We start from the raw sequence: 25,536 nt of genomic DNA, 5'->3' as shown, positions 1-25,536 counted from the left end.
TAGTCTGCCGTGGTTTCATTCCATTTCATAGAGCCGTTTGACGCTCAGCGTAACCTTGGCACACTGCCACTCCAACATCCAATCACAGAGCTTGAAGATTAATCACGGGGTTTGTCAAGCAAAAGGACTGTAGTCTCAAATGATAGTTGAGGATTATGGGTAGTGTAGTGTCCTAAACTCAGAAAAACTATTTGTTTCTCCGAATCGAATGGGGAAAACACAAAAGCATTGTACACAATTTAAATCAGGGGTGCCCACACTTTTTCAGCTTGGGAGCTACTTCTAAAATGACCACGCTAAACGTCGGATAAACTGTGGCGCACTTACACTAATTGCGCCGCATAAGCGCATAATTGTGTGCCGCATTTGCGCTTCAGATGAGGAGGTGAGGCCCCCTCATAACTGCATGAACCCGTATGGCACAATACAACTCAGACTGGCTTACCTGTACGTCAATCAAGTGGCATATGCCATAGTAAGGATTAGGGATGTAACGATACCAAAAACTCACGGTACGGTAATACCGCGATAACAAGTCCACGGTACGATATTTATCGAGATATATTGAAGGAAAAAAAATTCAAAAAAAAAATACAAATTTTTTTTTTTTACTCCAAAATGTTTTCTTTATTAAATAATAAATCTGATTTGTACAGCATTTAGTATAGTAGTACATTTAAATTGTCAAAACAGTAACAGACTGGAACAAGAACAAGTACTACCAAACAAAAGTATGCATTTTCTTTGTGCAAATAAACAAGAACATTCAATAATCAGACCCTGCAATAAAATAGATTTGAAGTAACTCAACTCAAACTCTCTCTCACTCACTCATCAGACAGGTTTCTTTTCAGGAAGATGAGCATGTCAACATTTCCAGGTAGAAGCTGGGATCTTTGGGCGTTTACAATATCCCCTGCTGTGGAAAAAACTCTCTCACTCGGCACTGATGTGGCTGGGACAGAGAGATATGCTTTGGCCATGGGGGACAGCAGTGGGTAACACTTTGCATTGTCTCTCCACCACTTGAGAGGACAGTCAGAGAGTAAAATAGAGGTCGCTTTGCGGTACAAGTCAATTTCAGCCTGGATACCAGTGTTGTGCTGTGCGACGTGCACTTCTTCACTGAAAGACTCCCCAAGGAGATCTTCGAGTGCTGTCTTTTTGGAAGGAGGAGATTGTTCCTCAGCGTCATGTGCTCTTTCCCCTTCTGTTTCACTAGGGTTCTATGCAAGCAAGCAGAGGTAGAAAAAAAACGTCTTATCTTTCTTTTCACAAAAACAACAGAGGCAAACCCACCTTACGTTATCTGAAAAAGTTACACAGACACAAAAAGAATATTTAAATATGTACCTGGTTCTGCATCTGTGTGGCTTTCAACTTCAGCCTGTCGAAAACGTCCTCCCTCTGACTGTCATTTAGCTGGTGCAAGCTCCGGAACCGGGGGTCCAACGCAGTGCTCTCTTGCAGAAACTTGTTTTGCTCCCCTTGGTATCTGTCTGTAAAGTCCTTCAGTATGGCTCTCTTCATTTGGGCGATGGTGGAGGAGTCCTCATCGCACTGTGCCATGCTTTGCTCTATCATGTGCTTGAGGGGCACAATGAGAGAGACTGTAGGTCGAGACTCATCGCACAGCACGGTGGTTGCTTTTTTCAGCGGTGAGAGAAGCCGAACCATGTCCTCGGCGTCCGTGATGTCAGCTGGTTCAAGAGTGTCTATCTCGCGTGCGTTGCGCCTGACTTCAGCACTGAGTAGCGTTGCAGCGATAGCTTGTTGTTGCTCCAGGTAGCGCTCGAGCATGTCAAGCGAGCTGTTCCATCTTGTGACCACATCCATGATGAGTTTATGCGCAGGCAGGTTTAACATTCCCTGTTTGGTGGCCAGCACAGCTGTGGCAGTTGAACTGCGGTGAAAAAACGCAGCTACACGCCTCACTCTACCAAGCAGACGACTTGCCCGGTTTACGTTCAAACCCGCATTTGAAGCGAGGTTTAAAGTGTGTGCAAAACACTTTATGTGTGGGGAAAGACCGGCCTCTCTCACCGCTACATCCATATTCCTTGCGTTGTCTGTTACGACAGCAATGCCTTGATTATTGTCGAGTCCCCACTCCAAAACAGCAGATTTTAACACCTTAGCAATGTTTAGTCCAGTGTGTGATGTGAAAAGAGGCCGCGTCTGTAAAACAAAACTTTTAATTTCCCATTCGCTGGTCATAACATGAGCCGTGACTGTAATATAGCTCTGTGTAGCTCGTGAAGTCCACCCATCTGTTGTTATTGAGATGCACTCTGCTTCTTTGAGGCTCTGTGTCACTTTAGCTTTTGTCTCTTGGTACAGAGCGGGTAGCACTGTTCGACTAAAGTATGGCCGTGATGGAATGGCATACTTGGGCTCCAGCGTGTTTACTAACCTCCGAAATCCACTGTTGTCGACCACAGAAAACGGCCTTAAGTCTTTGGCCATGTACTCGCCGATGCACCTTGTTATTTCCTGAGCTCTTGGACTGTTAGGGGGAAGTGGCGCTCCAAATATTTCTGTCAGAGTCAGTTGGCCTGGCTTAGGCATTTTCCTCACAGTAGGTTGTTGTGTTCGGAGCTTTTCTGGGTGGTGATGTGACAAATGACTTCTCATGTTCGATGTGTTTCCCGAATTGTAGGCGACCGTCGCCCGGCAGGATTTGCAAATAGTTTGGCGTTTGTTAGTTTGCTTTTCACCTTTGTCATTTCTTGAAACGGGAAAACCAAAATGCTGCCACACAACAGCTTTAAAAGTCGATGGAGCATCCTCAATTTCACAATTTCTATTTAGTTGGTCAGCACGTTCGTCTACTCCATTCGCCATTTTCTCGTTGGGTCTGAGTGTGAGGGCGGGCTTGCACGCAAAGGATGATGGGAGTATTCTTGATTAGTATTATGGCGTCCTCTGCTGTTCAAACAAAAACATTACAGTTTTTATTTACAGGGCGAGATATAAATGAATGAACGGTAATATCGCGGTAGATCTTTTCAGTCTCACGACGGTATTGAGCCGTTTCATTACCGCGATACCGCGGTATTCGGTATATCGTTACATCCCTAGTAAGGATAGATGAAAAAAATAAATAAATGTTTTTTTTTTTTTTTTCTTTGCCGTGCGATCTACCCACACTACCTTTGCGATCGACCGGTCGATCGCGATTGACGTATTGGGCACCCATGATTTAAACCAATAAATGTTGTGTAATCAATAATGATAAACCGATGTGTTTAGTTGATGAGTACTGCAGATTACTATGCAAACTTCTAGACCGGAAATACTGTTTTCACCCCAAGCTGTTGCCTGGCAACGCAATTCTGTGATAGTTATTTCATATCGCATTAACACCATATCCCAACGTGCATTGCGGCTAAAACATCCAATTACAGAGCTTCAACCATAGCTGAGGATCTTGGGTAATCAGTTATCGGGTGTGTATCTCACGTCTGTTTTCGGTGACTTTATTTTGAAATTCAGTTTCTGACGGACGGCAAAAAAGCCCGATATTATAGAATCAAACAAATAAATAAAAACGAGGATAATTGTTTGTTATTGTTGAGTAATTAACAGTGTGTTATTTAGAAAAGAATAACAAATTAGAAGGAAAAAAACATTTAAAAAATACAGATTTCAGTATTCTGAGGCTCTGTGCCCCATTTCTTTTCCTCACGGACGGCAAAAAAATCACAAAAGGCTGTCTACAAATCTAATATAGGACATATTTTTGGCAAGAGATGATTTGTTTTAGGGACCAGAAGCCAGGGGTTCCTTATTAAAATATGTCATGAGAGTGTATTTGGGATACAGCGCCTTGAGTGCAAGACACCACTGTGGGCATATAATCCTTAAACCATATAATTTAAAATGTTGGCCTTTCATTTAATAATAAATTGGGTATGTTGGCCAAGTGGTATACTGTATAGTAGCATTGAAGATCATATACAGTGCCTACCTTGTCTTCTTTTTTTAGGGACATGCCCACTCTAAATACCCAGAACACCCAGTAGTATTTTTATTTATTTAATCTCCCTCTTCTTCGAACTCTCAATCCTTTTTGCAAAAAAATTGGATGTCTTTTTTCGTCATATTGAAAAAATAAATACAACAAATTAATGAATTTCACTATTAAGATGAAAAAATTCTGGTCGACGATGTGTGTACTCAGTCTGCCGTAAGCGACAGGAGGGCACCAGGCGAGCGTGGCAAGCAGTCAGACAACTATTTTTGGTACAAGTGGAACATTTCTATGGGCATTCTATGGTGGTGGCCGGGGACCAACAGCAGAGGAGCGGGGGGTTTTGAAGAAAATCTGTAAATGTTGTGGGACTGTGGGAAACAGTGACCCTCTGCCACACTCTGCTGGCAATGGAGGTCTGCATGTGGGAAACCAACCAAACAGGAGGAGAGGGAGAGCTGCCAAGCCCATCATTTGAGTTTGGGATGAGTGTACTGTATGTGTGTTAGTGTGTTTGGTGGACAGAAGTTGTGGAGCTCTGGTGAAGGCAACATTTACTATCCTTTAAATGTGTCTGAGCAATCATGGCGAAATCATTTCAATGATCTTCTTTATCACAGATTCTGGAAATAAAACAGATGCCATGTAACACTCTTGTATCAAACACTGTCCCTTGAAAAGGGTGGATAGGGGAGAAAAGACAGGTTGCTGGAAAAGGGTATGAAGGATGGAGGCAAATGTAGTCTGTAGGTAGAAAATGACGAATGGGGAGTAAAAAAGGGGTTACTTTTCTCCAGTTCTTCCTATAATAAAACACACACCAATGTACTTCACCATTAAATAATTCTTAAAGTTTTAAAGGAAGGGGTGAATTTTGGGGATTACAACTCAAAGTGTCAAAGGCTATCTGTTATTATTCATATCATAATTTTTGGGAAATTTAGAAACCATACAACTAAGTGAAATATGTATCTTGAATGTATTTATCTCACCTGTCATCACCCACTCACCTGGCGAGTGGGCAGAGCATTGGCAGCAACGCTGTTTCCTGGTGCGGTACGACATGCAGGCGCAAAATGAAAACACTCATGGTGTTTTGGATACTGATTCAACTAAAGTAAATGGATGTCTCAGTACACTTATGTAAGTAAAATAAAAATAGCTAAATATATAATGACAATCATCTGTGAATCATGAACACACACCTACACATAAAATAACATCACTTTAGGCTCTCATGCAGTTTTACAATGAATTAATAGATAGCATATTTATATTCATCATAAGTTTGGGAATTAAGGAGCAGAAATTTGTTTTTATTTCATTTAATCGTTTATTTGAAGAGGGACAATGCACATTGATGAACATTTAAAACAAATAATGCTTTAAAACGTAAGCATGCCAGATTTTAGCTTTGGGCTAATTTCCATCCTTAGTTTTGAGTATCAAGTGTTGAAAATGGTAAGAATGGGAGAAAATTTGGGCCCCATCATTTGAATTGCTAAATTGTAGACCTTTTCACAAATCTGAATGTGTTGAAAAATAATAGACTTTGGCAACGTCAACAATTTAGCTAAATAAGTGTGTTCTTTTCACAGGAAACAGACGTAGGACTATATGGGATATTTCGAGCATCATTGCGATACAAAGGCCGTTTCTCAATCGCGAGGATGCTTGCTTGGTAGCACATGTCTTCAGAGTCACTTCCTTCAGAAGCTAGGCTAGAAACATTCCTGGCATTCGGAAAACGAAGAGTGGAACAGGCTAGCAAGTGTGCAGGTGTGCGTCATATGAGAGGCCCCGCCTTACATTTTCCGCCACAGATTTGGGGAAATTGGTCCGTGTGCAAAGCATTGTGGGGATTTTAAGGACTCGAAGTCTACCCATGTGCAGCCTCGAAATTACCCCCAAACCAAGGACGCGGCCTCGGTGGAATTCCAAGTATGCTGGATATTGGAACAGTCCTTCGGCGGCACTCGATGACGTAGCATCCTTGAAATATTGGCTTGGAAGCCAGTTTCCTCGAGATTGAGAAACGGCCTGAGAAACAGCCTGTGTCACTGAACTAATTACCCAAGATCCTCAGCTATGGTTGAAGCTCTGTGGTTGGATGTTTTAGCCGCAATGCACGTTGGGATATGGTGTTAATGCGATATGAAATCCAAAAAACATTTAGGAGTTTAGGATGGCCGAAGACACGACACTACCCATAATCCTCAGCTATTGTGTGGGACTACAGTCCCGTTGCTTGATAAACCCTGTGATTAATCTTCAAGCTCTTGGATTGGATGTTGGAGTGGCAGTGTGCCAAGATTGCGCTGAGCGTCAGACAGCTCTTTGAAATGGAATGAAACCTACGGCAGACTATCCAAAACTGGACTCGAACGGGTCCAGCCCCCCCCCCACCAAGAACTACACATGCTGGCTATTGTGTTTCGCAACATGTTCTATGGCAAGTCTCTACTGGGAATTGTAGTTTTAAAAGACGTTTTTCCCACAATTAGAAGTTGCCAGTATTAAACTGTGTACATCCCTGGAGGTTTAGGGGATAGGAAACACATTGGTGTTATCAAATGTAACCACCTCGCACTATGCAGAAGGTAACGGAGGGACTATTTTATTTTGAACATCATTATTTATTAATAAAAACTATTTAAATTGGAGTGTGTATTTTTCTTTCATATTACCACACTTGGTAACTTGGTAACTTGGTAACCGCTTCGCGTCGGGCCGAACCACGCCCCTTAGGCATGAGCTATTGCTTAAACATATAATTAATAAATGGGTGAAAATTGCTTGTGTCCATAATGGGCAGCATTAATATATACCCACATGACAGCTCATTGTTTCTTTGTAATTCTACTCCACTACAATTCAGAGGTTAACCTGGTATTTTTACTCCACTACATTTATTTGAGTTACTTTGCAGATTCGGATTAATGATGTGAAATATAAACAACACTTAAATCAGACTTTAGTTACACCTGAGTAAAATTTAGGGAAGGTGATTGTCAAATGCCAACAATCACGCAAGATATTTGATAGTTGGTGCTTGATCCATTTATCTGCAGATCCCTATAAAGTATTCATTACTCGTTAATTAAAAACTGTATATAATGGCTATTTTGCACATCCCTTTCAAGATTTCAAGATTTTCTAATGTTTATTTACCTGTCATATACACAACTACGGTGTAGTTTTGCAAGGAAAAACTTGGGTCGCAGGTTCCTCAACAGTGCAAGACATCTATCAATATGTGTGTATACCTCCAACATTAAACTGTCATATTCTGCCCATTTCTTAAAAATATCTACATACATAAGAGTATAATTCATATGTATACTATCAGTTAAAAGAAGTGCTTCAACATAGTTAACATTGCAGGAAAGCAATTAGACGTTAAGTACTTTGCCAGGCTTAATATTTATCTGTATATACCTCCAACGTTTTTTTCTTATTTAAAAGAAGACCTTAACCTAAGTATTCTTTAATGTGTTAATAAAGGTTCATTAGTTTTTCTGTTTTTCACATCCTCCTATTAATATCTTTGTACATCCGGCACTAAACAGTTTTATTGTAGAGATCACTTACAGTATCTTCTTGATTTTTTATATTCTATATTTCTATCATTGATCTTCTACTTTCCCCCCATTTTGTATGTAAATATAACATATTCAACAACAAAATTCAATAAGGTGCTTTAAACACTAGGCGGTGCGGGTTAAAAAAACTGTCAAGTTTACATTGAGTGTTAACACAATAAATTATACTTTCCAGTGTAAGTTTCCAGCTTAGTTCATGACGGATGTATTTTGTTATCCACACATGTATTTTTTTGATATTTGAACCTACACCTGCAACAGTTAAAGACAGGCAACTGTTGAGGAGTTAGAAAGGTCTGAAGATGTTAGAAATAAGGTACACACAGCATACAATGCCATAATAACTTTGTATTATTACTGTAGGACACTTATGTATGTATAACATCTGAAGATGTGTAGTTTTATTCATGTTTTCACATAATTTTACAGGATACTGCTCTATTTCACATGTTTTACGTCTACACATTAATATCTGTTTTGTAAAACATCACAGACAGAAAGGTACATCCGTCATTTGATGGTAAGCTATTGAAATTCTGAATCCATAGATGTGTCTCCCATCACCCAAAACCCCTGACTATTCTCTCAACTCAGTGTTTACATTCTTATAAGAAGAAAAGCAATATCTTTAAAAACTACAAGTCCCTGTCTATCAGCTGTGCACCGTTATGGTGTAAATATAGCCTATTTAACAATTGGATGAAATGTAAAAGTCAGGCGAATTAGTGTTGATTCTGCAAGGTGACGTATTGTGTGAAGAGAAATTGAAGATGTTGTTTAATTGCTGATATATTTATGATCCAAGTCACATATTCAGTTTTGGTGGCAGTTCTTCCTGTTTGTCTAGAAGTCTTCTAATCAGGGCTCTATAAATAAAGAACTACGGCAGATGTGTAATATTTAGTGCAGCCGAACCCTGTATTAAAATGCATTTATGTGATGACTTTCAAAGAGAAAAGCAAGCACACTCGGATTAAAGTATTATTTATTTTTTTGTAAATGTTTTTCGGATTTCATATCGCATAAACACCATATACCAACTTGCATTGCGGCTAAAACATCCAATTGCTGACCTTCAAACATAGCTGAGGATCTTGGGTAATCAGTTCAGTGGTGGCCGTTTCTCAATCGCGAGGATGCTTGCTTGGTAGCACATGTCTTCCGAGTCACTTGCTTCAGAAGCTAGGCAAGAATCCTTCCTGGCATTCGGAAAACGAAGGCCGTTTCTCAATCGCGAGGATGCTTGCTTGGTAGCACATGTCTTCCGAGTCACTTCCTTCAGAAGCTAGGCAAGAATCCTTCCTGGCATTCGGAAAACGAAGAGTGGAACATAGCAAGTGTGCAGGTGTGCGTCATATTCTCCTTGGACCCAGCCCAGTTAATTTTGGCTGTCTTTTCAAACTAATATGGTCCTGACGTTCTCTACAGAGGACATACTGTAACATTTTAAAATAAAATAAAATAAAAAAAGTGTAAATTGCAAGATGTTTTTTTAACCCTAAATAGGTAGGAAATCACAAAAAAAAGGAAATTGGAAGACACTTTTTTTCCTCGGGTCCCAGGAGGATATGAGAGGCCCTCCCTTACATTTACAATAATCGTGGCTTGATATTGAGTAAGAACATGTTTTTATGAACCACACAGCTTCCTGTCTTCAAAAAGACAAAAATATGTGGTGCAGGCACAAAACACACTACCAATAGAAATACATTGCTTTTAAAATCGTGTTGGTGAACACAAATCAATAGATTAAATGTTGTGACTATAACACGAAATGCCGTGAGACTGGGTTGTACAGTAAGGGCAGTCATGGTACTGTGCCTACTTTTAATCTGGTTTGTGAGTTAATAAATAAACTCGTAAAATCTCCTTATAGATCGATTCCCTCAAAAAGAATGAGTAAAACCGTCTGATTACATTAGCGCAAGTGAACAGACATAAAGACTAATTCAATATGAATGTGTGACTTTGAGAAGCTTCCAGATCTGTGTAGAGTCCTGAGAAAGTTTAGTGAAACAGTCGACAGATATAAATACACATCAACCGACAGAAAAGCCAGCAATGGGGAGATGATTACCATGTTTCGCCACCAAAACACAGCTGCTAACTATGTTAAAATAATAACAATGTCTAAATCTATGAGTAGCAAAAGGGCTGAGAGGAGGAAGTCCAACCACACACTCGAACACCAGCACTCACACACACGTTACTTCTCAGTCTGCCCACAGTGATTGTTCGCCCACATGCACGGTGTGTGTCCACCCAGGAGCTAACCGCTTGAGGAGCCGGCTACATAGCATGAGAGTGGTTGAATGAGATGCATTTAGAAAGTGCCTAACTTTTACACATGCAGAACTACACATTCATTCACGGAAGTGTATTCACGAACACACGAACACACGCACACATACAGTGTTTTTCTGTGTCAAAATTTCAAACATATCTCCAAAAACCTCATAATTGCCATGTCCGTTTGACGTTTCGGTATTTTAGTGACCAACACAAACAATCAAAAAGGTTTAATTGCTATAACTGGCAACTCAGGAGTGTGTTGTTAGACTTACACAAATATCAGTCACGACTATTTATCTATTTGCTATGAAAAGACTTAAACTTTCCCTTACAGCTAAATGTCATGGATTAAGTGTTCAAGGCCTCTATCTAGAGCTATTTACAGAATCAAAAGATGACACTTACGACTTTAAGTTAAAAAATATAGGACCAAAGTAGGGTGACTAGGTTTAGTTTGGTCTTAGAGAGAACATTTTGAAGGCTTTGGCCCTGATTTACTGAAGCATTCAACGTATGCAGTGGCTTGCTGAGAAGTGTGGCCCACAGAGGGGAGAGTAGGTCCTCGAACTTGTTGGGGGCCCTCTCAAAGATGCCAAGTTATACTCTGCTGAGTTCAACACATCAAGTTCAAGGGGCCATGTTTCCTTTCTCCAGGGGCTCAGAATTCCTAGCAGTGCACCTGGGCCCCTTTTAAATACTGCACACTCTGTCATGTTTTAGAGAACATTTTGGAAGAGTTATACATTGTTTGATACTGTCTTCATTGTATGTGTTGAAATAGCTTTCATCCACTTTATCATCATTCATTGCAAAGGCATTTTTTGTGAGGCATGATTTCTGTTTCTTAAAAGATGTTTGCAGGCTAAACGTCATGGCACGACAAAGACGCTAGTCCAAGGTTCACAGTTAGATCTCTCTTATACAGAGAGTATCTGTATGAGCTATTACACTGCTTAGATTGTAACTATAAAGTTGAAAAACTACTTCCAAGGAAAAGTTTAACACTTTCTAAAACAGTGGTCCTGTGAGGATTTTATTTCATAGAACTCCCTCTTTGAGAGCTTTAATGTTCCAAAACGTGCATATGAATTATTTTCAGTAAACCAGTAAGAGAGAGAACAATTGATTAATTTTACTGATGCACTAACGTAAACAAGACAATTTAGAAACCAGCCAACAGGCCTTTAAACAACACAAGCTAATAGGCTACCGTTTAATCCAGACAAATGTGCATTTAATAGTCTGCAATGAGCTAAATATCAAAGAATTCCCTCATTTAGCATCACCATCTTAAAAAAAGTTAGTAAAAATCATATGCAATAGCAAGACCACCAAACCAAGCAGTTTCAAATAAACAAACAAAGGTAGATGTCTGCCAGCGGCATTGGCATTAATGAGATTTGAGGATGGATTACACGGTAAATATGGAGAGTGGTATGTTTTAGGAGATCTCATAACTCTCAGCATGATATCCAATAGCACATTTCCCAAAATGTAAAACTACTCATTTTAAATAAGTATCCTGTAAACCACTGTAGAGCCTTTAGGGCATCCTGGTTTACCGACCCACTGTAATGGACTGCTTGGCTTAGTGGGTGGCTTCACATCTGACCAAACCAGCTGTCTGTCTGACTGATTGAGTCATGATGCACAAACTAAATTCCATGCTGCTTGCCTACTCTTAATGCTTGAGAAAGCCTCTAATTGACTGCCATGATGGCGGAATGACTAATTTCTGACTGACAGGCTGGCCAACTGCCCGGAGCAGTTCACAGGGGTCCTGTGCCAAAGGCCGCCTCTGCAACAAGATCCTGTGAATTTTGACAGCACTGCGATGCTTGACTTCTTTCTCCAGGCGACCTGGCACAAACCCAGTTAGCATATGTTTTCTTGGTTTCTATTTTCTTGATGTGGTATGTAAAGGGTCATGTCTATTTCAGAGCAACATCACTTGCCTCATGTGACGGTTAGACTGGACATACTGTATAAACATTGACCAATATTGGACTTTTCAAGTAATTTGTTCTGTTGACATTTGAATTACCTGTTGTCGGAAGATAGTGTTTTAAGACACCTTTTTGTAACGTCTCCAAAAATTGAATCTTATAGAAATGCTCAAAGACTTTTAAAATGTACACAAAAGATCAGGTAAAATATCAATAGCTTCCAAAGGAAATTTTTTACTTGCCATTTACTTGCAAAGTAACAGAGCGTGTCTGCCTTACTGTATGTGGATGTGTGTCTAATGTCCGTGTGTACTCTGTGAGTGTGTGTGGCTCTTCATGAGAGTTGAGAGGTGACTGACAGGGAATGTTTAGCTGGAATACACATCTGTGCCCATCCAGATGAGGGAAACGGAAATGCATCCTGGGAAGTTGAGATCAGCGAAACACAAAGCTGGTCTTTGTCTCTGCAGCTTTTGGCACAGCCTTTAACATCTCTCTTAACTGACATTGAGCTGAAAAGAGGAGTGATAGAAAACACTGCATGAACATGTACACACAGAGTAATGTTGATAAAAAAAGAAAGCAAATAAAAACTGGTTGTCAACTTATATTTTAGGCATTTGGGTACAGCATTAGCAAAAATTTAATCTCAAATTGAATTGACAGGATGTAAACTGGTTCAGGCAAAACCTTTGCCTGAACCAGTGGCATTTCTTTGCACTTAAGTTGAAGAGAGCAAAGCCAACTGCTAAATAAGATCTCCTTCCTGGACCTGAAACAAGCAGCTTTCTCTTCCTGTGTTCCCTACAGTTTCTGGAAACACCCACAGCTTTCTAGAAAGAAATTTCTCTCAAAACTTTCACCCGCAGCTGAATTTGAGACGCTGTTGAAATGCCCAGATTCCTCAGGCTATCCGGACGCTGTAGGGACTGATATTAAAAAGTGTGGCCACTCAAACCATATGTCTGTAACCATATGTCCGCTAAAGATGAAAACAAGTATTACATAATACAATGTAAACTGAGGAGCACAGTCGAGCCTGTGAATTGGGGTTTGCAGACTTTGGAAAGTATAGTTTATTGATTTTATAACAATGAGAAATTACACAAAAAACATTTGAATGTAATCTCTGTATGTTTTAATTTTGATGCGCATTCCTGGCCAGCCAGGATCCAATCATATAAATCTGTAAACAAAGGCTGGGAAATGCAGCACACAATAAAACAATATGTTACATACACAATATTTACAAACACATGAATATACTTATTATAGTTATTGCTTGTCCTTTATAAAAATAAAATAAAAAGCTTGTGTGACAAATATATGTTACGCATGCAGAATCAGTTTCAGCATCTACTGTTTATTGCTGGTATTGCTCTTTGGTAATGTGTTAGAAATATGAATAAACAAAAGATAACAGTAGCAAACATTTAATCAAAATGTGTTCAGTATTATTTACATTATTATTTACAAATATATACAATTGTATTCTACTGGATTTTGTAGGGTGCAACATCAACTTGATACAACGTGATAAAAAAAACAGCAAGATATACGGCAGCCCCAATGTAATTATTATCAATATTTTGGTAAGACATAATATTATGGCAAAAGACATCCAGGATCATCATTCTCACCAAACTTGGAGGAGAAGCATTGAGTACAACTCTCTTACATATTTTGGGTCAAAAGGTGAAAACCTGAATTTACTGTATGACTGGATGTAATTACAGGTTGAAAGATGATAATGAGTGGGCTTTCTGGATGTGAAGCGGCCTTGTCTGATGGTACTCTGTCCATTGGGAGCGGTTCTTCAGATGATTGCAAACACTCTGAAGGCTTTTCCAACTGTCGGGTTCACTAAGCTGGAAAAAAAACAACAAGGAGTGAACAAAGATGTCAACAGTGAACCCCCCCATCCCCCTTTGCTTTTAAACTATGATTTCTGAATATTTATAAATGAATTTAGTCCGTCCAGAATGCACCAGGAACAGCAACATTTTCAAAGGTCAGCTGATCTACTGATCTATTACATTTTCCTTTGAATAGGCTAAGAAATTGACTGCATCCCTCTGGTTGGCATTTTTCTAACATAATCTAAAACAAAAAAATGGGAAATAGAACCCTCCTTCTCAATTCTAGGTTTGTATGTTTAACCCCTCTGAAAATGTTGGTGGATAATCTGACTGGAATTACCATTACTGTATTTTGAACATTGTGGGTTTACTGTATATATGTGTACTTTTGTTTTGAACCCTGCAGTACCTCTCTGAGGAGATGCTATTCTGGTAGCTGCCGCTGTACTGCCTCCTTTTCTCCACAGGCATCACGTCGAGGTACCCTCCTGCCTCATTCTGGATAACTCCAGAATGAATGGCTGCCCTGCAGATACTGGATTTCTGAAAGAGAAATAAACAAATTATTGATACTCTGCAGTAATTTAAGACACTATTCATGTTATTAAATACTATATATTTGCTTTACTGACTATTATGTCAACATGAAGTCAATGAAAGACTCAATTTATGACAATGATGCAAGAACTTACATCTGAGAAGTATGTTGTCCCAATGACTCGTGCTCCACTCTCCCGCACACAGTTCCTGGGACAATACAACCTGAAGAAAAAGACAGAGGTTTATTTAGTACCTGAAATAATGTCAGTGCATACACAGGATTTAATGTATGTTATTGTTTTAAATGCAGAGCCTGATAATTATAGGTCATTGTTGGATTGATCGTTGACGTTACTGAAGCGTTAGCAGGTTAGCTAATGGTATATTAGCATACTCTGGCTATAGGCTAATGGTGATACTTTGATCTGAATCTTACATGCCACATGGGCCAAATAGCTACTATTACCTAGAATAACTGTGACTCATTGGTCTAGTCGATTGTGGTTAAATTGAGTGAGATATTTTCAGTCTCCTTAAGGAATACATCTAAAGCAGAATGTTACCTGGCACAGTGTCGCACAGGTTTCTTGTAAGGGCAGAAAAGTGCAACAGTGGTGTCACATCTTACTGCCTTGACTGAAAGAAAAAAAGGCAACGTACAATGAATGTGTTTCTGTATGCAGATGACATGTTGTTATATATCTTCAATGAGATACAAATAGTGTATGCTCCTTACCAGGAACTGTCTCTATTTTGAAGGAATTTGCACTTCGGTTTTTCCTGCAAATTTAAGAAAAGGGCATGATCCATCATTCCAAGTTTACTTAATACTAGAATAGAAAAAGACTAAATAAATAGACTGCTTCATACCCTATTGATTGGATACCATTCTTGTATGACTTGCTGAATTGTTGTTTTCTACCCAGTCTTGTCACATCCAGCCATCCTCCATCATTGTCAATAACACCAGCGTGCAAACCAGCTCCACACACACTGGATTGCTGCCATAAAAGACAAAGTCAAAATATAACTTTAAATCAACCTACATTTTAGGGCTTTAAGAAAATATCAAAACACTTGACTAACACAATAGTGATACTCAAGTATAAATACACTGAACAAAAATATAAATGCAACACTTTTGTTTTTGCTCCCATTTTTCATGAGATGAACTCAAAGATCTAAAACATTTTCTATATACACAAAATAACCATTTATCTCAAATATTGTTCACAAATCTGAAAAAATCTGTGATAGTGAGCACTTCTCCTTTGCCGAGATAATCCATCCCACCTCACAGGTGTGGCATATCAAGATGCTGATTAGACAGCATGATTATTGCACAGGTGTGCCTTAGGCTGGCCACAATAAAAGGCCACTCTGAAACGTGCAGTTTTGCTTTATTGAGGGGGTCTGGGGGGGTCCGAAAACCAGTCAGGTTTAACCCTAACCCTAACATGTCACCCATTGAGCATGTTTGGGATGCTCTGGATCGGCGTATACGACAGCGTGTTCCAGTTCCTGCCAATATCCAGCAACTTCGCACAGCCATTGAAGAGGAGTGGACCAACATTCCACAGGCCACAATCAACAACCTGATCAACTCTATGCGAAGGAGATGTGTTGCACTGCGTGAGGCAAATGGTGGTCACACCAGATACTGACTGGTTTTCGGACCCCCCCAGACCCCCCCAATAAAGCAAAACTGCACGTTTCAGAGTGGCCTTTTATTGTGGCCAGCCTAAGGCACACCTGTGCAATAATCATGCTGTGTAATCAGCATCTTGATATGCCACACCTGTGAGGTGGGATGGTTTATCTCGGCAAAGGAGAAGTGCTCACTATCACAGATTTTTTCAGATTTGTGAACAATATTTGAGAGAAATGGTTATTTTGTGTATGTCGAAAATGTTTTAGATCTTTGAGTTCATCTCATGAAAAATGGGAGCAAAGACAAAAGTGTTGCGTTTATATTTTTGTTCAGTGTATATGTTTTGTGATACTGTATCTAAAATAACTGCATGGATCAAAATACGTATCGTATCCCCAGATTTTTGCAAATAAACAACCCCAATTAATTGTCCATGGATACATAAATGTAATTGCAGGTTTAAAAAAAGTATTGAAAATGTAAGTTGTCTCTGGTGATCCTTTACCATGTCATAATGTCCACTCCCAATGACTCTTCCAGGGCTGTCGAGGCAGCCAGGTGGACACTCATATCTAAGGAAAGGAACAAGAGTATAGTGAACACATTATAGTTGACTATTTTACTTTACATTATTTAGGATCTACTCCCATCTGAGTTGTCCTGATAATTCCCACCTACCTTATCACATGATATTTTCCAGAATTTGCATCAAGTGTCACTATATTCCAAAGCATTTACCTGTTACAGGTTGTTCCCTTGCACCGATCTCTCAGTTTAGTCTCACAGTCGACCTGTTGACCTACAATACAAAATAAAAAATAGCTTTTACAACCTCATTTTAATACCAGTAATGATGTACACTCTCAAAACGGCTTCACAGAGAGAAATGTAGTATTTTCAGAGCATTGCTTACACATCTGCTCTGTGTTGAGAACCTGGTTTCTCTCCAGGTTGTCGTTGGGTGAGGGGTCTGGTGTCTGGGCCCTGGGCTGCGGCTCCCTGTCCCTCACTGGTTCTGTTTCAGGTTCAATGTAGTTGGTCTCCTCAAGCTCAGGAGCTGGACGCCTGTCAACACCCCCATCTAAAAACATGGATACAAGATTGTCACTGTATTGTATTTAATTTGAGCCCATTTTCTCTTGGTTAAACTATTATTAACTTTAAGGGTAGGTATAAAGGTATGTAAGGTGATAAGATAAGGCAAAATTAGTAAGACTCTTGATCCTAACTCACCTTTGTAGCAGAGATTGTCCCTGCAGCCTCCAGCATAGCTAGCTGGACATGCAGAACAGGGTGATCCATATTTGTACGGAGCATGACCCCACCAGTTGCCTCTGAAAAAAAGAGTTTTTGTCGTAGTTAAAAAAGGGAAAGAAATATATATATGATAATGAGATACAACATTAATGGTTTAAGTTTTGATCTCAGTTATTTTGCGGATGCTGAAACATGCCAAAACGTACGGTGGAGAGTAGTTGCAGACCAGATAGACAGCTTTAGTCCAGATCATTCCCCACACGTTCATGTTGTAACACACATTAATGGCACAACCAATACGATTGCTTGTTGCCCACACCAACTGAAAAATGTAAATACACACAGAAACAAAGTCAAAAGTTCAGTAGTGCTCTCACCTTTGGTGGAGCTTGTAACTGAATTTTCCAAAGGCAGATGTCAAGTACTCTACTATCTGCAGTAGAGCAGGATTTTACATAATACATCTGGGTCTCACAATCACATGAGAATACATGGTAAATCGATAGGTTTCAGCTAATCCAATGGAACCAAAAAAGAAAATTACTACAGATATACAATGATATTGACATTGAACTAGTATAAGCAGATAAAGGAATCGGTAAGAAATGTCCTCCAATATGACAGGTTGATAAGAGAGGTGTTTGTGACAAAAAAGGCTGACAAAGAGGGTAAAATAGGAGGTCTATTCAGCCAAAACAAACAACTTTTTGCAAATATTTAATTCTAAATAAAAATGTTGTTAATTAAAAAGCCTAAAGTATTCCAAAAGCAACTCTGACTATAGATACATGGAAGTAAAAAAGCCCTTACCTGAGTGTAGTGGGTACAAACAGGTCCTGAACATCTCAATGGGCAGTGTGGGTTACACTCCTGGGAGTAGGGATAGCTGTAGTGCCTCACCTCATCGTACCATGCCTGCACATGATAGGTAGGGGGACGGTCCCTAAAGTCCCAGAAAAAGTGTTACACTGCATCTTTTTATAACGTCAACAAAAAGACATGTGACAAAAAACTATATTGAAGAACGAACGTCCATGAACGTATTCTCATCTCATTTGTTGGTAAAGACACACTGCATTGTTTTAGGTTTCCGTTAGCAAGGCAATTCACCTGTAACAAAATGAAAGGCCATCATGGAGCATTACAAGGAAAAAGTCTTCCCTTTTTTAACATTTTCAATGAAGACATTTTAAAACAAATATACACAGGGGTTATTGATGACATTAAAGAAGGTTGCTCTGAATGAGATGGGCCATTTCCAGCCTCCTTGTACCAAGCATTCATACAGTTAGTGAAAATATGTCGGGTTCATTAAAGTTGCATTTATATTTGTTTACCCATTTGGGGGCAACAAAACAGGCTGAAGAAAACTGTTACATATTATTACCGTATGAAGGCAAATGTGTAAGCAAACAATTGTTTAGATGGCAGACCTGGCACAACATTAGCCTGTATGCGAAGTTGTGTTCCTGACCCCGTTACTAAGGTAAGTCCAATATTCAGTCTCTCTGTAGTTGTTTAATTAAACATGAGACAGGAACAGTGGTATCCTGAGTAAGAGACATTATCATTAAAATACTGCTGTATAAAAAAATCATATAACTGTCCAAATTCTCTCCACTTTGTACATACACACCTGCCCCAATGCGCTCCAAGGTTTTGGCCTATTTGTGTCAACATGTGGCTCGGCCCGTGTTCCCATCGGCAGGTATGTGCCCAGTGCTCTGCGCTCCTCTCTAATTCATGATCCCATATCTGGGGAGAACACACACGAACACACAAAAGGTCCAGGGTTAAGTTGTTACGTGCCTTTGGAAAGATGAACATAACCCTACTCTAAAGGTCCGCTAGGGTAGGTAGCTCATATTTTTGTCAGCTGGTACATAAAGCATTAGGTTCAGTAATATTAGTTTTCTTTTGGGCTCCAGGTTAAACTCAATGAGTTTGTTTGAGGTCAGAGCTTATTTGCCTCCAATTGATGTTTGCAGACCTGGAACTCCTGGATTACCTTCATGATTTAAGTGGGCTAAGTGGCCACTTACCATAGTTGAGGCTGTAATTGCTACTCATTGCATTTTTTAAGATATCGAGTAAACTAAACTACTTTAAATTCCATTGTACTTAATCTGAAAGTAACCTGAGTGAAAGTGAACCTGAAAGATGAACCTGCTCTTTACTTTAGGGTAAAGGGGCTGTATGTATGTCTCTCGCAAATTTAACACAGTATAGTCAAAACTAGGCCCCTCCTATTAGGCACACACATGTACTCTCCTACGCACAGACACATACATGAGAGGGAAGGAACACAGAGAGGTATCACTACCACCACATCAACTTGCAGTGTTGTGCTACTATTCATTGCGGTTGTTTCCAGTAAGTTTTGGTCTCATAAAACAAGCTGAGGCAGAAAAATATGACAAATAAAAGCTACCTAAAACAGAGACTCTCTGTTTTGGGGGCTTGAAGCCATTTTTACTGTAAAAACTTCCCACAAAGCAGGAAAGCAGAGTATTCAGTATGTACTCCAATGTACCGTATTTTAATGGTGACTTTGTTTGTGAGGGAGAAGAAAAGGTGCAGTGTGCTCTGTCGTTGAACTGTTTGGTTGCATTACAGCTATCACACGTCAAAACTAACAGGATAATGCTCAAGTGTGGAGTTGCAACTGCTGTGATTTACCACTATAATGTGTTCCATATGCTTGGCAAGGCTAGCACACTGTGCACAGTGTTGCTCATTCACTGTGGTGCTGCTTACTGTTCAGGTCTGATTGGAGAAGAGACATTTTGACTCTTTGGCTCTTTACTCCTTTGGCCATGGTCCAGCTGTGGCTGAGATGCCAACACTGTTGTTGTGTGTTTTCTGCTTTGCCCTTCTTACAATATGCTTCCAAGATCATTACATAATATTTAAAGTGTTTGGTCAAATTTGGATCATTCCAATTTTTTCCACCTTCGCCAAGGAGGTTACGTTTTCGTCTTGGTTTTTCCCTCTGTAGGATTACGGAAGAAATTGTTTGTTTTTTTAGGAATTTCATTGGAACGTCTAAAATTTGCAGAGAATATCCATTACATTTTGGTTTGGATCCAAATATCTGCGGGGAAACACAAAATGTAATGATGTGTCACTTTCTCCAACATTGCTATAAGGGCATTGGTGCTACAGTATATTCATGTCATCGAATAATAAAACTAATGTATGTATGATAAAAGGAAGACAACGTGTTCTTTAAATGCTCTAAGCAATAAGATGCAACACATCTTATAACATTACGATGTAAAGCTCACTAACACATCAAAGTTAGAGAAAGCTAGCTAGAGAAATTGAACCATACGAGAAGCATGAGAGGTATAAATGCAAAAGCAGAACTTAAAGGTGGGGTAGGTAAGTTTGAGAAACCGGCTCGAGATACACTTTTTGTTATATTCCATGAAATGCTCTTCACATCCCGATAGCAATGAATATCTTAAGTGCTTTGACAAAAAATCCATTAAAAAATGTCATCTGTGGAAGCCGTAGTACTTTAAAAAGCACGACCAATCATTTTAGCCGGCCCGGCTAAAATAACTGGATGGCCGACCTGCCTGTCAGCCTTCCATCTGTGCACAAACTTATCTCGTGCCCTCATTGGTCATGTGCACGTTTGTGTGTGTTGGAGGAGGGGCTCTGTAAGGAAGTGGCAGATTTTTCCGGCTGTGTATTTTCAAATTCTAGCGCACTCAAGCTGGTTTCTCCAAAATTACCTAACCCACCTTTAACCTTAACAAATCCGCTTGGAACAGATTGAAAAACTTCGCCATTAGAAATGTTTGAAGCACCCATTATAACTTAGATTACTTGTAATTAAATATTACCCACCTGCACAGGCCATGTGTCACTACTCCTGCAGGTTATAATGACGATAGAGTTTACTACAAAGAATCGACAGTGGATACTAATGATCACTGTCAGCTCATTATTCTTCCTGTGATCTTGTTATTCTTCATCCTCAATTATCCATCACAGAGGAAGATGGACTGCCCGCTGGCCTTTGGGGAACGGCCACTGTAACAACTAACAGTCGCCATTTGCATTCCAAAGAGCATTCATTTTCCAAAAATACAGAGCTGTTTCCAGCCATCTGCCAGGAGGACCACCTCTGCTACAGAGGGAAGCACATGTCTTACAGCAGTGGGAATACTCAATAAAACAAGAGCCATCCTTTGGAAATTTAAAAGGTGCAAATTGCTTAACATAAATGCTTATAATTTAAGATTATTGTAATGGTTACCTTTAGAGAGTTCTGTTTTTCTGGAAAATCTGCTTTGCAAGAAGGGACAGACTTAGATTAAGATGCAACAGTGCTTTAAAGGAATTGCTGAGTGGCTTTTTTTTTAACGAAATAAAGAAGTCAGAGCTGCAAATAAACTGCAGTCCTCCTGGCCTTCAAATCCTGCAATCTGAAAACCAAACACTTGGCCCTCATCATTCTCCTGCCTCACCACATCATTATAATCAGTAATAGTATCCCTCGCTTCAGAAACACTAGATAAGTGTACATAACATACATTTACACGAACATGCCCTGCACTTCAAACGGCGAGGCTCAACATGTTTGAAATAGATTCACCGCTGTGGCACCGAAATGAGATGCGTGGAGGATCAAACAAAAGATAACATGGGTCTCGGCCAGGGTTTGAGTGAGCTGCAATGGATGAGGAGAGAGGAGGCGAAGGGAAAGCGTGAAAGCAGAGCAGGGTGAAGAAAAGCCTCAGGGAAAGCATGTGAGGCTAAAGATCTAGAAGGCAGGGAGAAATAGAGTCAGCTGGAGGAGAAACGGAGCGATAGAGTAAGGAGACGCGGGGCAGGAAGGGAAGGAGGGAGGGCAGGATGGTTGAGGCAGAGGGCAGGACAACACTGCGGGGGTGAAAGCTGGATGTAGGCCAGGGTCAGCAAGGGCGGGCAAGCAGGAGGAAGGAGCTAGCGTGATGGGGGCTTTGGATGCAGATCTTGTTCTGTCCTTATTGCCTTCCCTATTATGCTGACACAGCTACAGTGCCAGAAGCCTGCTGTGGCCCTTTATGGTTGGACGGGAATTCAGTAAAGGGTCAATCAAAATGAACTGAATTTGTATCCGTTTTATTCTGACACTTTGTTTGAATAATACTGGTAGGGTTTATTCATTACCCCTGCCACCTCTGTCTGTGTGATTGTATGTTTGTCTGTCAACTGGATTACGGAAAATAAATACTAGCCGATTTTCATGAAACTTGGTGGAAGGGCCAAAAAAGAACCCATTGGATTCTGGATCGCATACAAATCATGGTTTATGTTTCATTTAACATTGTAAGATAGTGCCATTTTCCTTTGAATAAAAACATGATGAAATTAATATTTGTATTCGATTTTGAGGAAATTGACCTACAGTTTATAAGGCGCAGCTTTCCCCTAGGACCTACCATGAACTCCATGTTGGAGGCAGGAGGGTGGACCTGACCCCTCAGCTTGTTGTGAAGGTCCAGGATCAGGTGCATGTCTCCTTCGCTGATGGCCCTCTTCCCTCTGGACCTGACCTTCCACCACTCCTCATCCTTGTCCCTGTAATTGTCGAGGATGGACTCGAGATTTGTAGAGTTGTTGAGGACCACAGCCAGGACAGTCTGGGATAAGCACAGGAACAGGCTCGCTACTCTAACCCAGCCCAGGAGAGGAATAGACTTCTTCATGACCGAGTTAATCCCACTGCTGAATCCAGAATACTTTTTAATTTCTGCAAAACAAAAAGGGTAGTAAAGAATCAGAGATGGAATTTGCAGGTCACGAGTATGTCTCAAGTTGCAAGTCAAGGTCCGAAGTCACAAGTACCAAGCCAAAAAGCCTTTGCATTTTGAGTCCTTCACTGACTGCCTCTTGAACATGTCATGCTTTTTTTACCTACAAATTATGCATATTGAATTCGTTTTTTGTTGACCTTGTGTAGTTTTAATACGTAAACAAAATCAATTATATATATTTATTTTATATCCACTCAAACCTTGATGGTTCTCTCCTTCAACTTGCTGTCAGACTGGTTCAAACAAAGTAAATCAGGTGAATTAAGAGTACATTTGCTTGGAATTAATAGGATTGACATTAGTCAATTCATTAAATGAATCGATTTGTGACTTTTAATTAAATATTAAACAATGTTTTGGCTCTGGAAAGGTATTTTAAAGATAAAAGGCTAAAGTCCAACTAAATACGCAAGCATTGGTGTTCGATTCCAAGTAAATGTTTATAATGTTGAGTCTTAATCGAATTTGTGACTTGAGTCCACAACTCTTTAGAGTAGAATAGCTTTTGTTTGAATTGAAGTAAAACATAGGAGAATATTGACAAATGCATGGCTTAATTCACATAAGTGTACACTGGTGGTATTAATTTACCCTCTTCTAAACAAGCTTTTTCACACTACAGCATTTTTATAAAATAGCCCCAAACGCACCTTAAATCCATCCTCAGTCTCTTTTTAAATAATGCTGTAATCATAGGGGACCTCAAACAGTAAGGGTGATACAGCTTTCAGCAGTATGTGTGCACAGGTCACGCATCAGTACACACAGTAGGACCAGTTCCGTACTGTACCGTAACATTTACTGAAGGTATGGTGCAGCTATTGGAGCTAATTATTAAAAGACATTTCATTTTATATTTCCCTTTATTAACCCCTTTATTAACTAAACGTAGTCATTGTTTGATACAAAAACGAGGTTCCACTAAAGATAATACTGCACAAATGATTTAAAAAAAAAAACGTTAGATAAGAACCACATATTTCTGTAGCAATAAAAACACACATATCCATAACAATACAAATAATTTCATAGTGCAGTACTGCACTTTTACCTTTAAATTCCCTCAAATCGAGTATCTCAGGTGCGATACTCCAGATGCAAGAGCTCCCTGAGATTAGGGCAGAGGGTTGCAGTTTTCCAAACCATGGAGCCTTTAATTCCATTCAACAAGCAACATAAGGGCAGGCAGTCGGTACATCCACGCGGGGAGAGAGAGAGCTCAGAAATGTCTATAGGTACCTGTTGAATTCCTCAGCTGGCTCAGTGCGCTACTGGCTGCATGGGACTGCTTCTCATTTTGCGTTTATATGCCAAATTCGCGTTTAGCAACGTCCAACGCAGAGGACCACGCCTCCTCAAGCGCTGCTGCTCCCACTGCCTTACCGCACCCCCACCTTACAAACTCTCTCCTAACACACACACACACACACACACACACACACACACACACACACACACACACACACACACACACACACACACACACACACACACACACACACACACACACACACACACACACACACACACACACACACACACACACACACACACACACACACACACACACACACACACACACACACACACACACACACACACACACTCACTCACACACCTAAGACACACACTGTTTGGGTGTTGATCTATTTGAGGAGGCACCTGATCGCCACTAGATGTGACGTGAAGGTAAACGTGTTATGTTATGAGAGCAGCCCACTCCTGTCATAAATATTGCAAATGTTGCTTTTTCAATTTTGTGTTTGTTTGACAGGAAGACATGGCCCTTATTGGCACCAGAAAAAAGGCTACAGGGTAAAAAACTATGGGGCCTTATAAAGCCCCTTGGTGAGAACATTACAAAGCCAATACAAAGTCTTTAGATTAAGAAGCTAAGTTTGGGGGCTGTGTTTTTGTGTGTGCTCTCTCTTACTCTCTCTCTAAGCTTCCTCAACTCCAACATACTCTGTTCTGACTGTCTTTCAGCATAAAGAAGATAGTTTATTTAAAGAGGACATAATCATGCTCATTTTCAGGTTAATATTTGTATTTTGTGCCTCTACTATAACATATTTCCATGCTTTCATGTTAAAAAAGCTCCTTGTTTTTCTCATACTCGTCATGCACCTCTTTTCACCCTCTGTCTGAAACCAGAGCTCAGTCTTCTGTGATTGGTAAGCTGACCGGCTCTGTTGTGATTGGTCAACCACTAAGAGATGTCCAATCCCTTGGCCTATCACGTACAATGGGTTGGAGCGCTTGCCAATAGAAGCGCAAGTTTTACATAGTGATATCATTATGTAACAGAAGTAAACAAAGAGACTGTTTAAGGCAGGGGGGGAGTGTGTGGGGAAGAAAATCCCTCTGTAGGGGAGTTTTGGATTTTAGCCTTTGCAGACCATTTAAATGCACAAAAACCTATAAAACACAATAAAGGAAAAGTAAAAACCCAAAAAGCATAATAAGGCCCCTTTAAAAATGGGTTTTGCAAAGTAACGCAAAAAAGGGGAAATATATAAAAACACTGCAAATAAGAGCTAATAAATAACGAATGAATTTGCACACCAACAGGATTTTCATGCTGAAATCGATGTGAACACAGA

At 40.0% G+C, this 25,536-nt stretch overlaps 2 protein-coding genes across 2 annotated transcripts; both read right to left on the bottom strand.

Moving 5' to 3' along the window:
• Positions 1 to 597: 597 nt before the first annotated feature.
• LOC307019818 (E3 SUMO-protein ligase ZBED1-like) lies at positions 598 to 3,077 on the bottom strand. Its single transcript, XM_079650923.1, has 2 exons — positions 1,354 to 3,077; positions 598 to 1,226 (listed from the first exon to the last, which is right to left on the bottom strand). Exons 1-2 carry the CDS (start codon positions 2,842 to 2,844, stop codon positions 828 to 830), a joined length of 1,890 nt encoding a protein of 629 aa, XP_079507049.1. The 5' UTR covers positions 2,845 to 3,077; the 3' UTR covers positions 598 to 827.
• A 9,797-nt stretch (positions 3,078 to 12,874) lies between these two features.
• On the bottom strand, positions 12,875 to 24,222 carry LOC307019585 (cysteine-rich secretory protein LCCL domain-containing 1-like). The gene is made up of 15 exons (XM_079650592.1): positions 23,985 to 24,222; positions 22,559 to 22,869; positions 18,757 to 18,875; positions 17,931 to 18,063; positions 17,327 to 17,442; positions 17,097 to 17,197; positions 16,777 to 16,944; positions 16,602 to 16,662; positions 16,369 to 16,435; positions 15,083 to 15,213; positions 14,949 to 14,992; positions 14,776 to 14,848; positions 14,365 to 14,434; positions 14,082 to 14,215; positions 12,875 to 13,681 (listed from the first exon to the last, which is right to left on the bottom strand). Exons 1-15 carry the CDS (start codon positions 24,094 to 24,096, stop codon positions 13,630 to 13,632), a joined length of 1,692 nt encoding a protein of 563 aa, XP_079506718.1. The 5' UTR covers positions 24,097 to 24,222; the 3' UTR covers positions 12,875 to 13,629.
• Positions 24,223 to 25,536: the final 1,314 nt, after the last annotated feature.

The sequence above is a fragment of the Notothenia rossii genome (genome assembly GCF_949606895.1).
Source record: "Notothenia rossii genome assembly, chromosome: 9".
Classification (NCBI taxonomy): Eukaryota; Metazoa; Chordata; class Actinopteri; order Perciformes; family Nototheniidae; genus Notothenia; species Notothenia rossii.
Note: the sequence above shows the minus strand (reverse complement) of the source record. Positions and strands in the feature narration are given on the sequence as shown.

Excerpts from the sequence above, each read along its gene's own strand:
- LOC307019585 (XM_079650592.1), bottom strand. The coding sequence starts at position 24,096 with ATGGAATTAAAGGCTCCATGGTTTGGAAAACTGCAACCCTCTGCCCTA. Across the intron at positions 18,064-18,756 it reads CTTGGAGCGCATTGGGGCAG|GGACCGTCCCCCTACCTATC; the intron begins GTGTGTATGTAC and ends CTGGGACTTTAG. Across the intron at positions 16,436-16,601 it reads AAGGGAACAACCTGTAACAG|ATATGAGTGTCCACCTGGCT; the intron begins GTAAATGCTTTG and ends TCCTTTCCTTAG.
- LOC307019818 (XM_079650923.1), bottom strand. The coding sequence starts at position 2,844 with ATGGCGAATGGAGTAGACGAACGTGCTGACCAACTAAATAGAAATTGT. Across the intron at positions 1,227-1,353 it reads CCACACAGATGCAGAACCAG|AACCCTAGTGAAACAGAAGG; the intron begins GTACATATTTAA and ends TTGCTTGCATAG.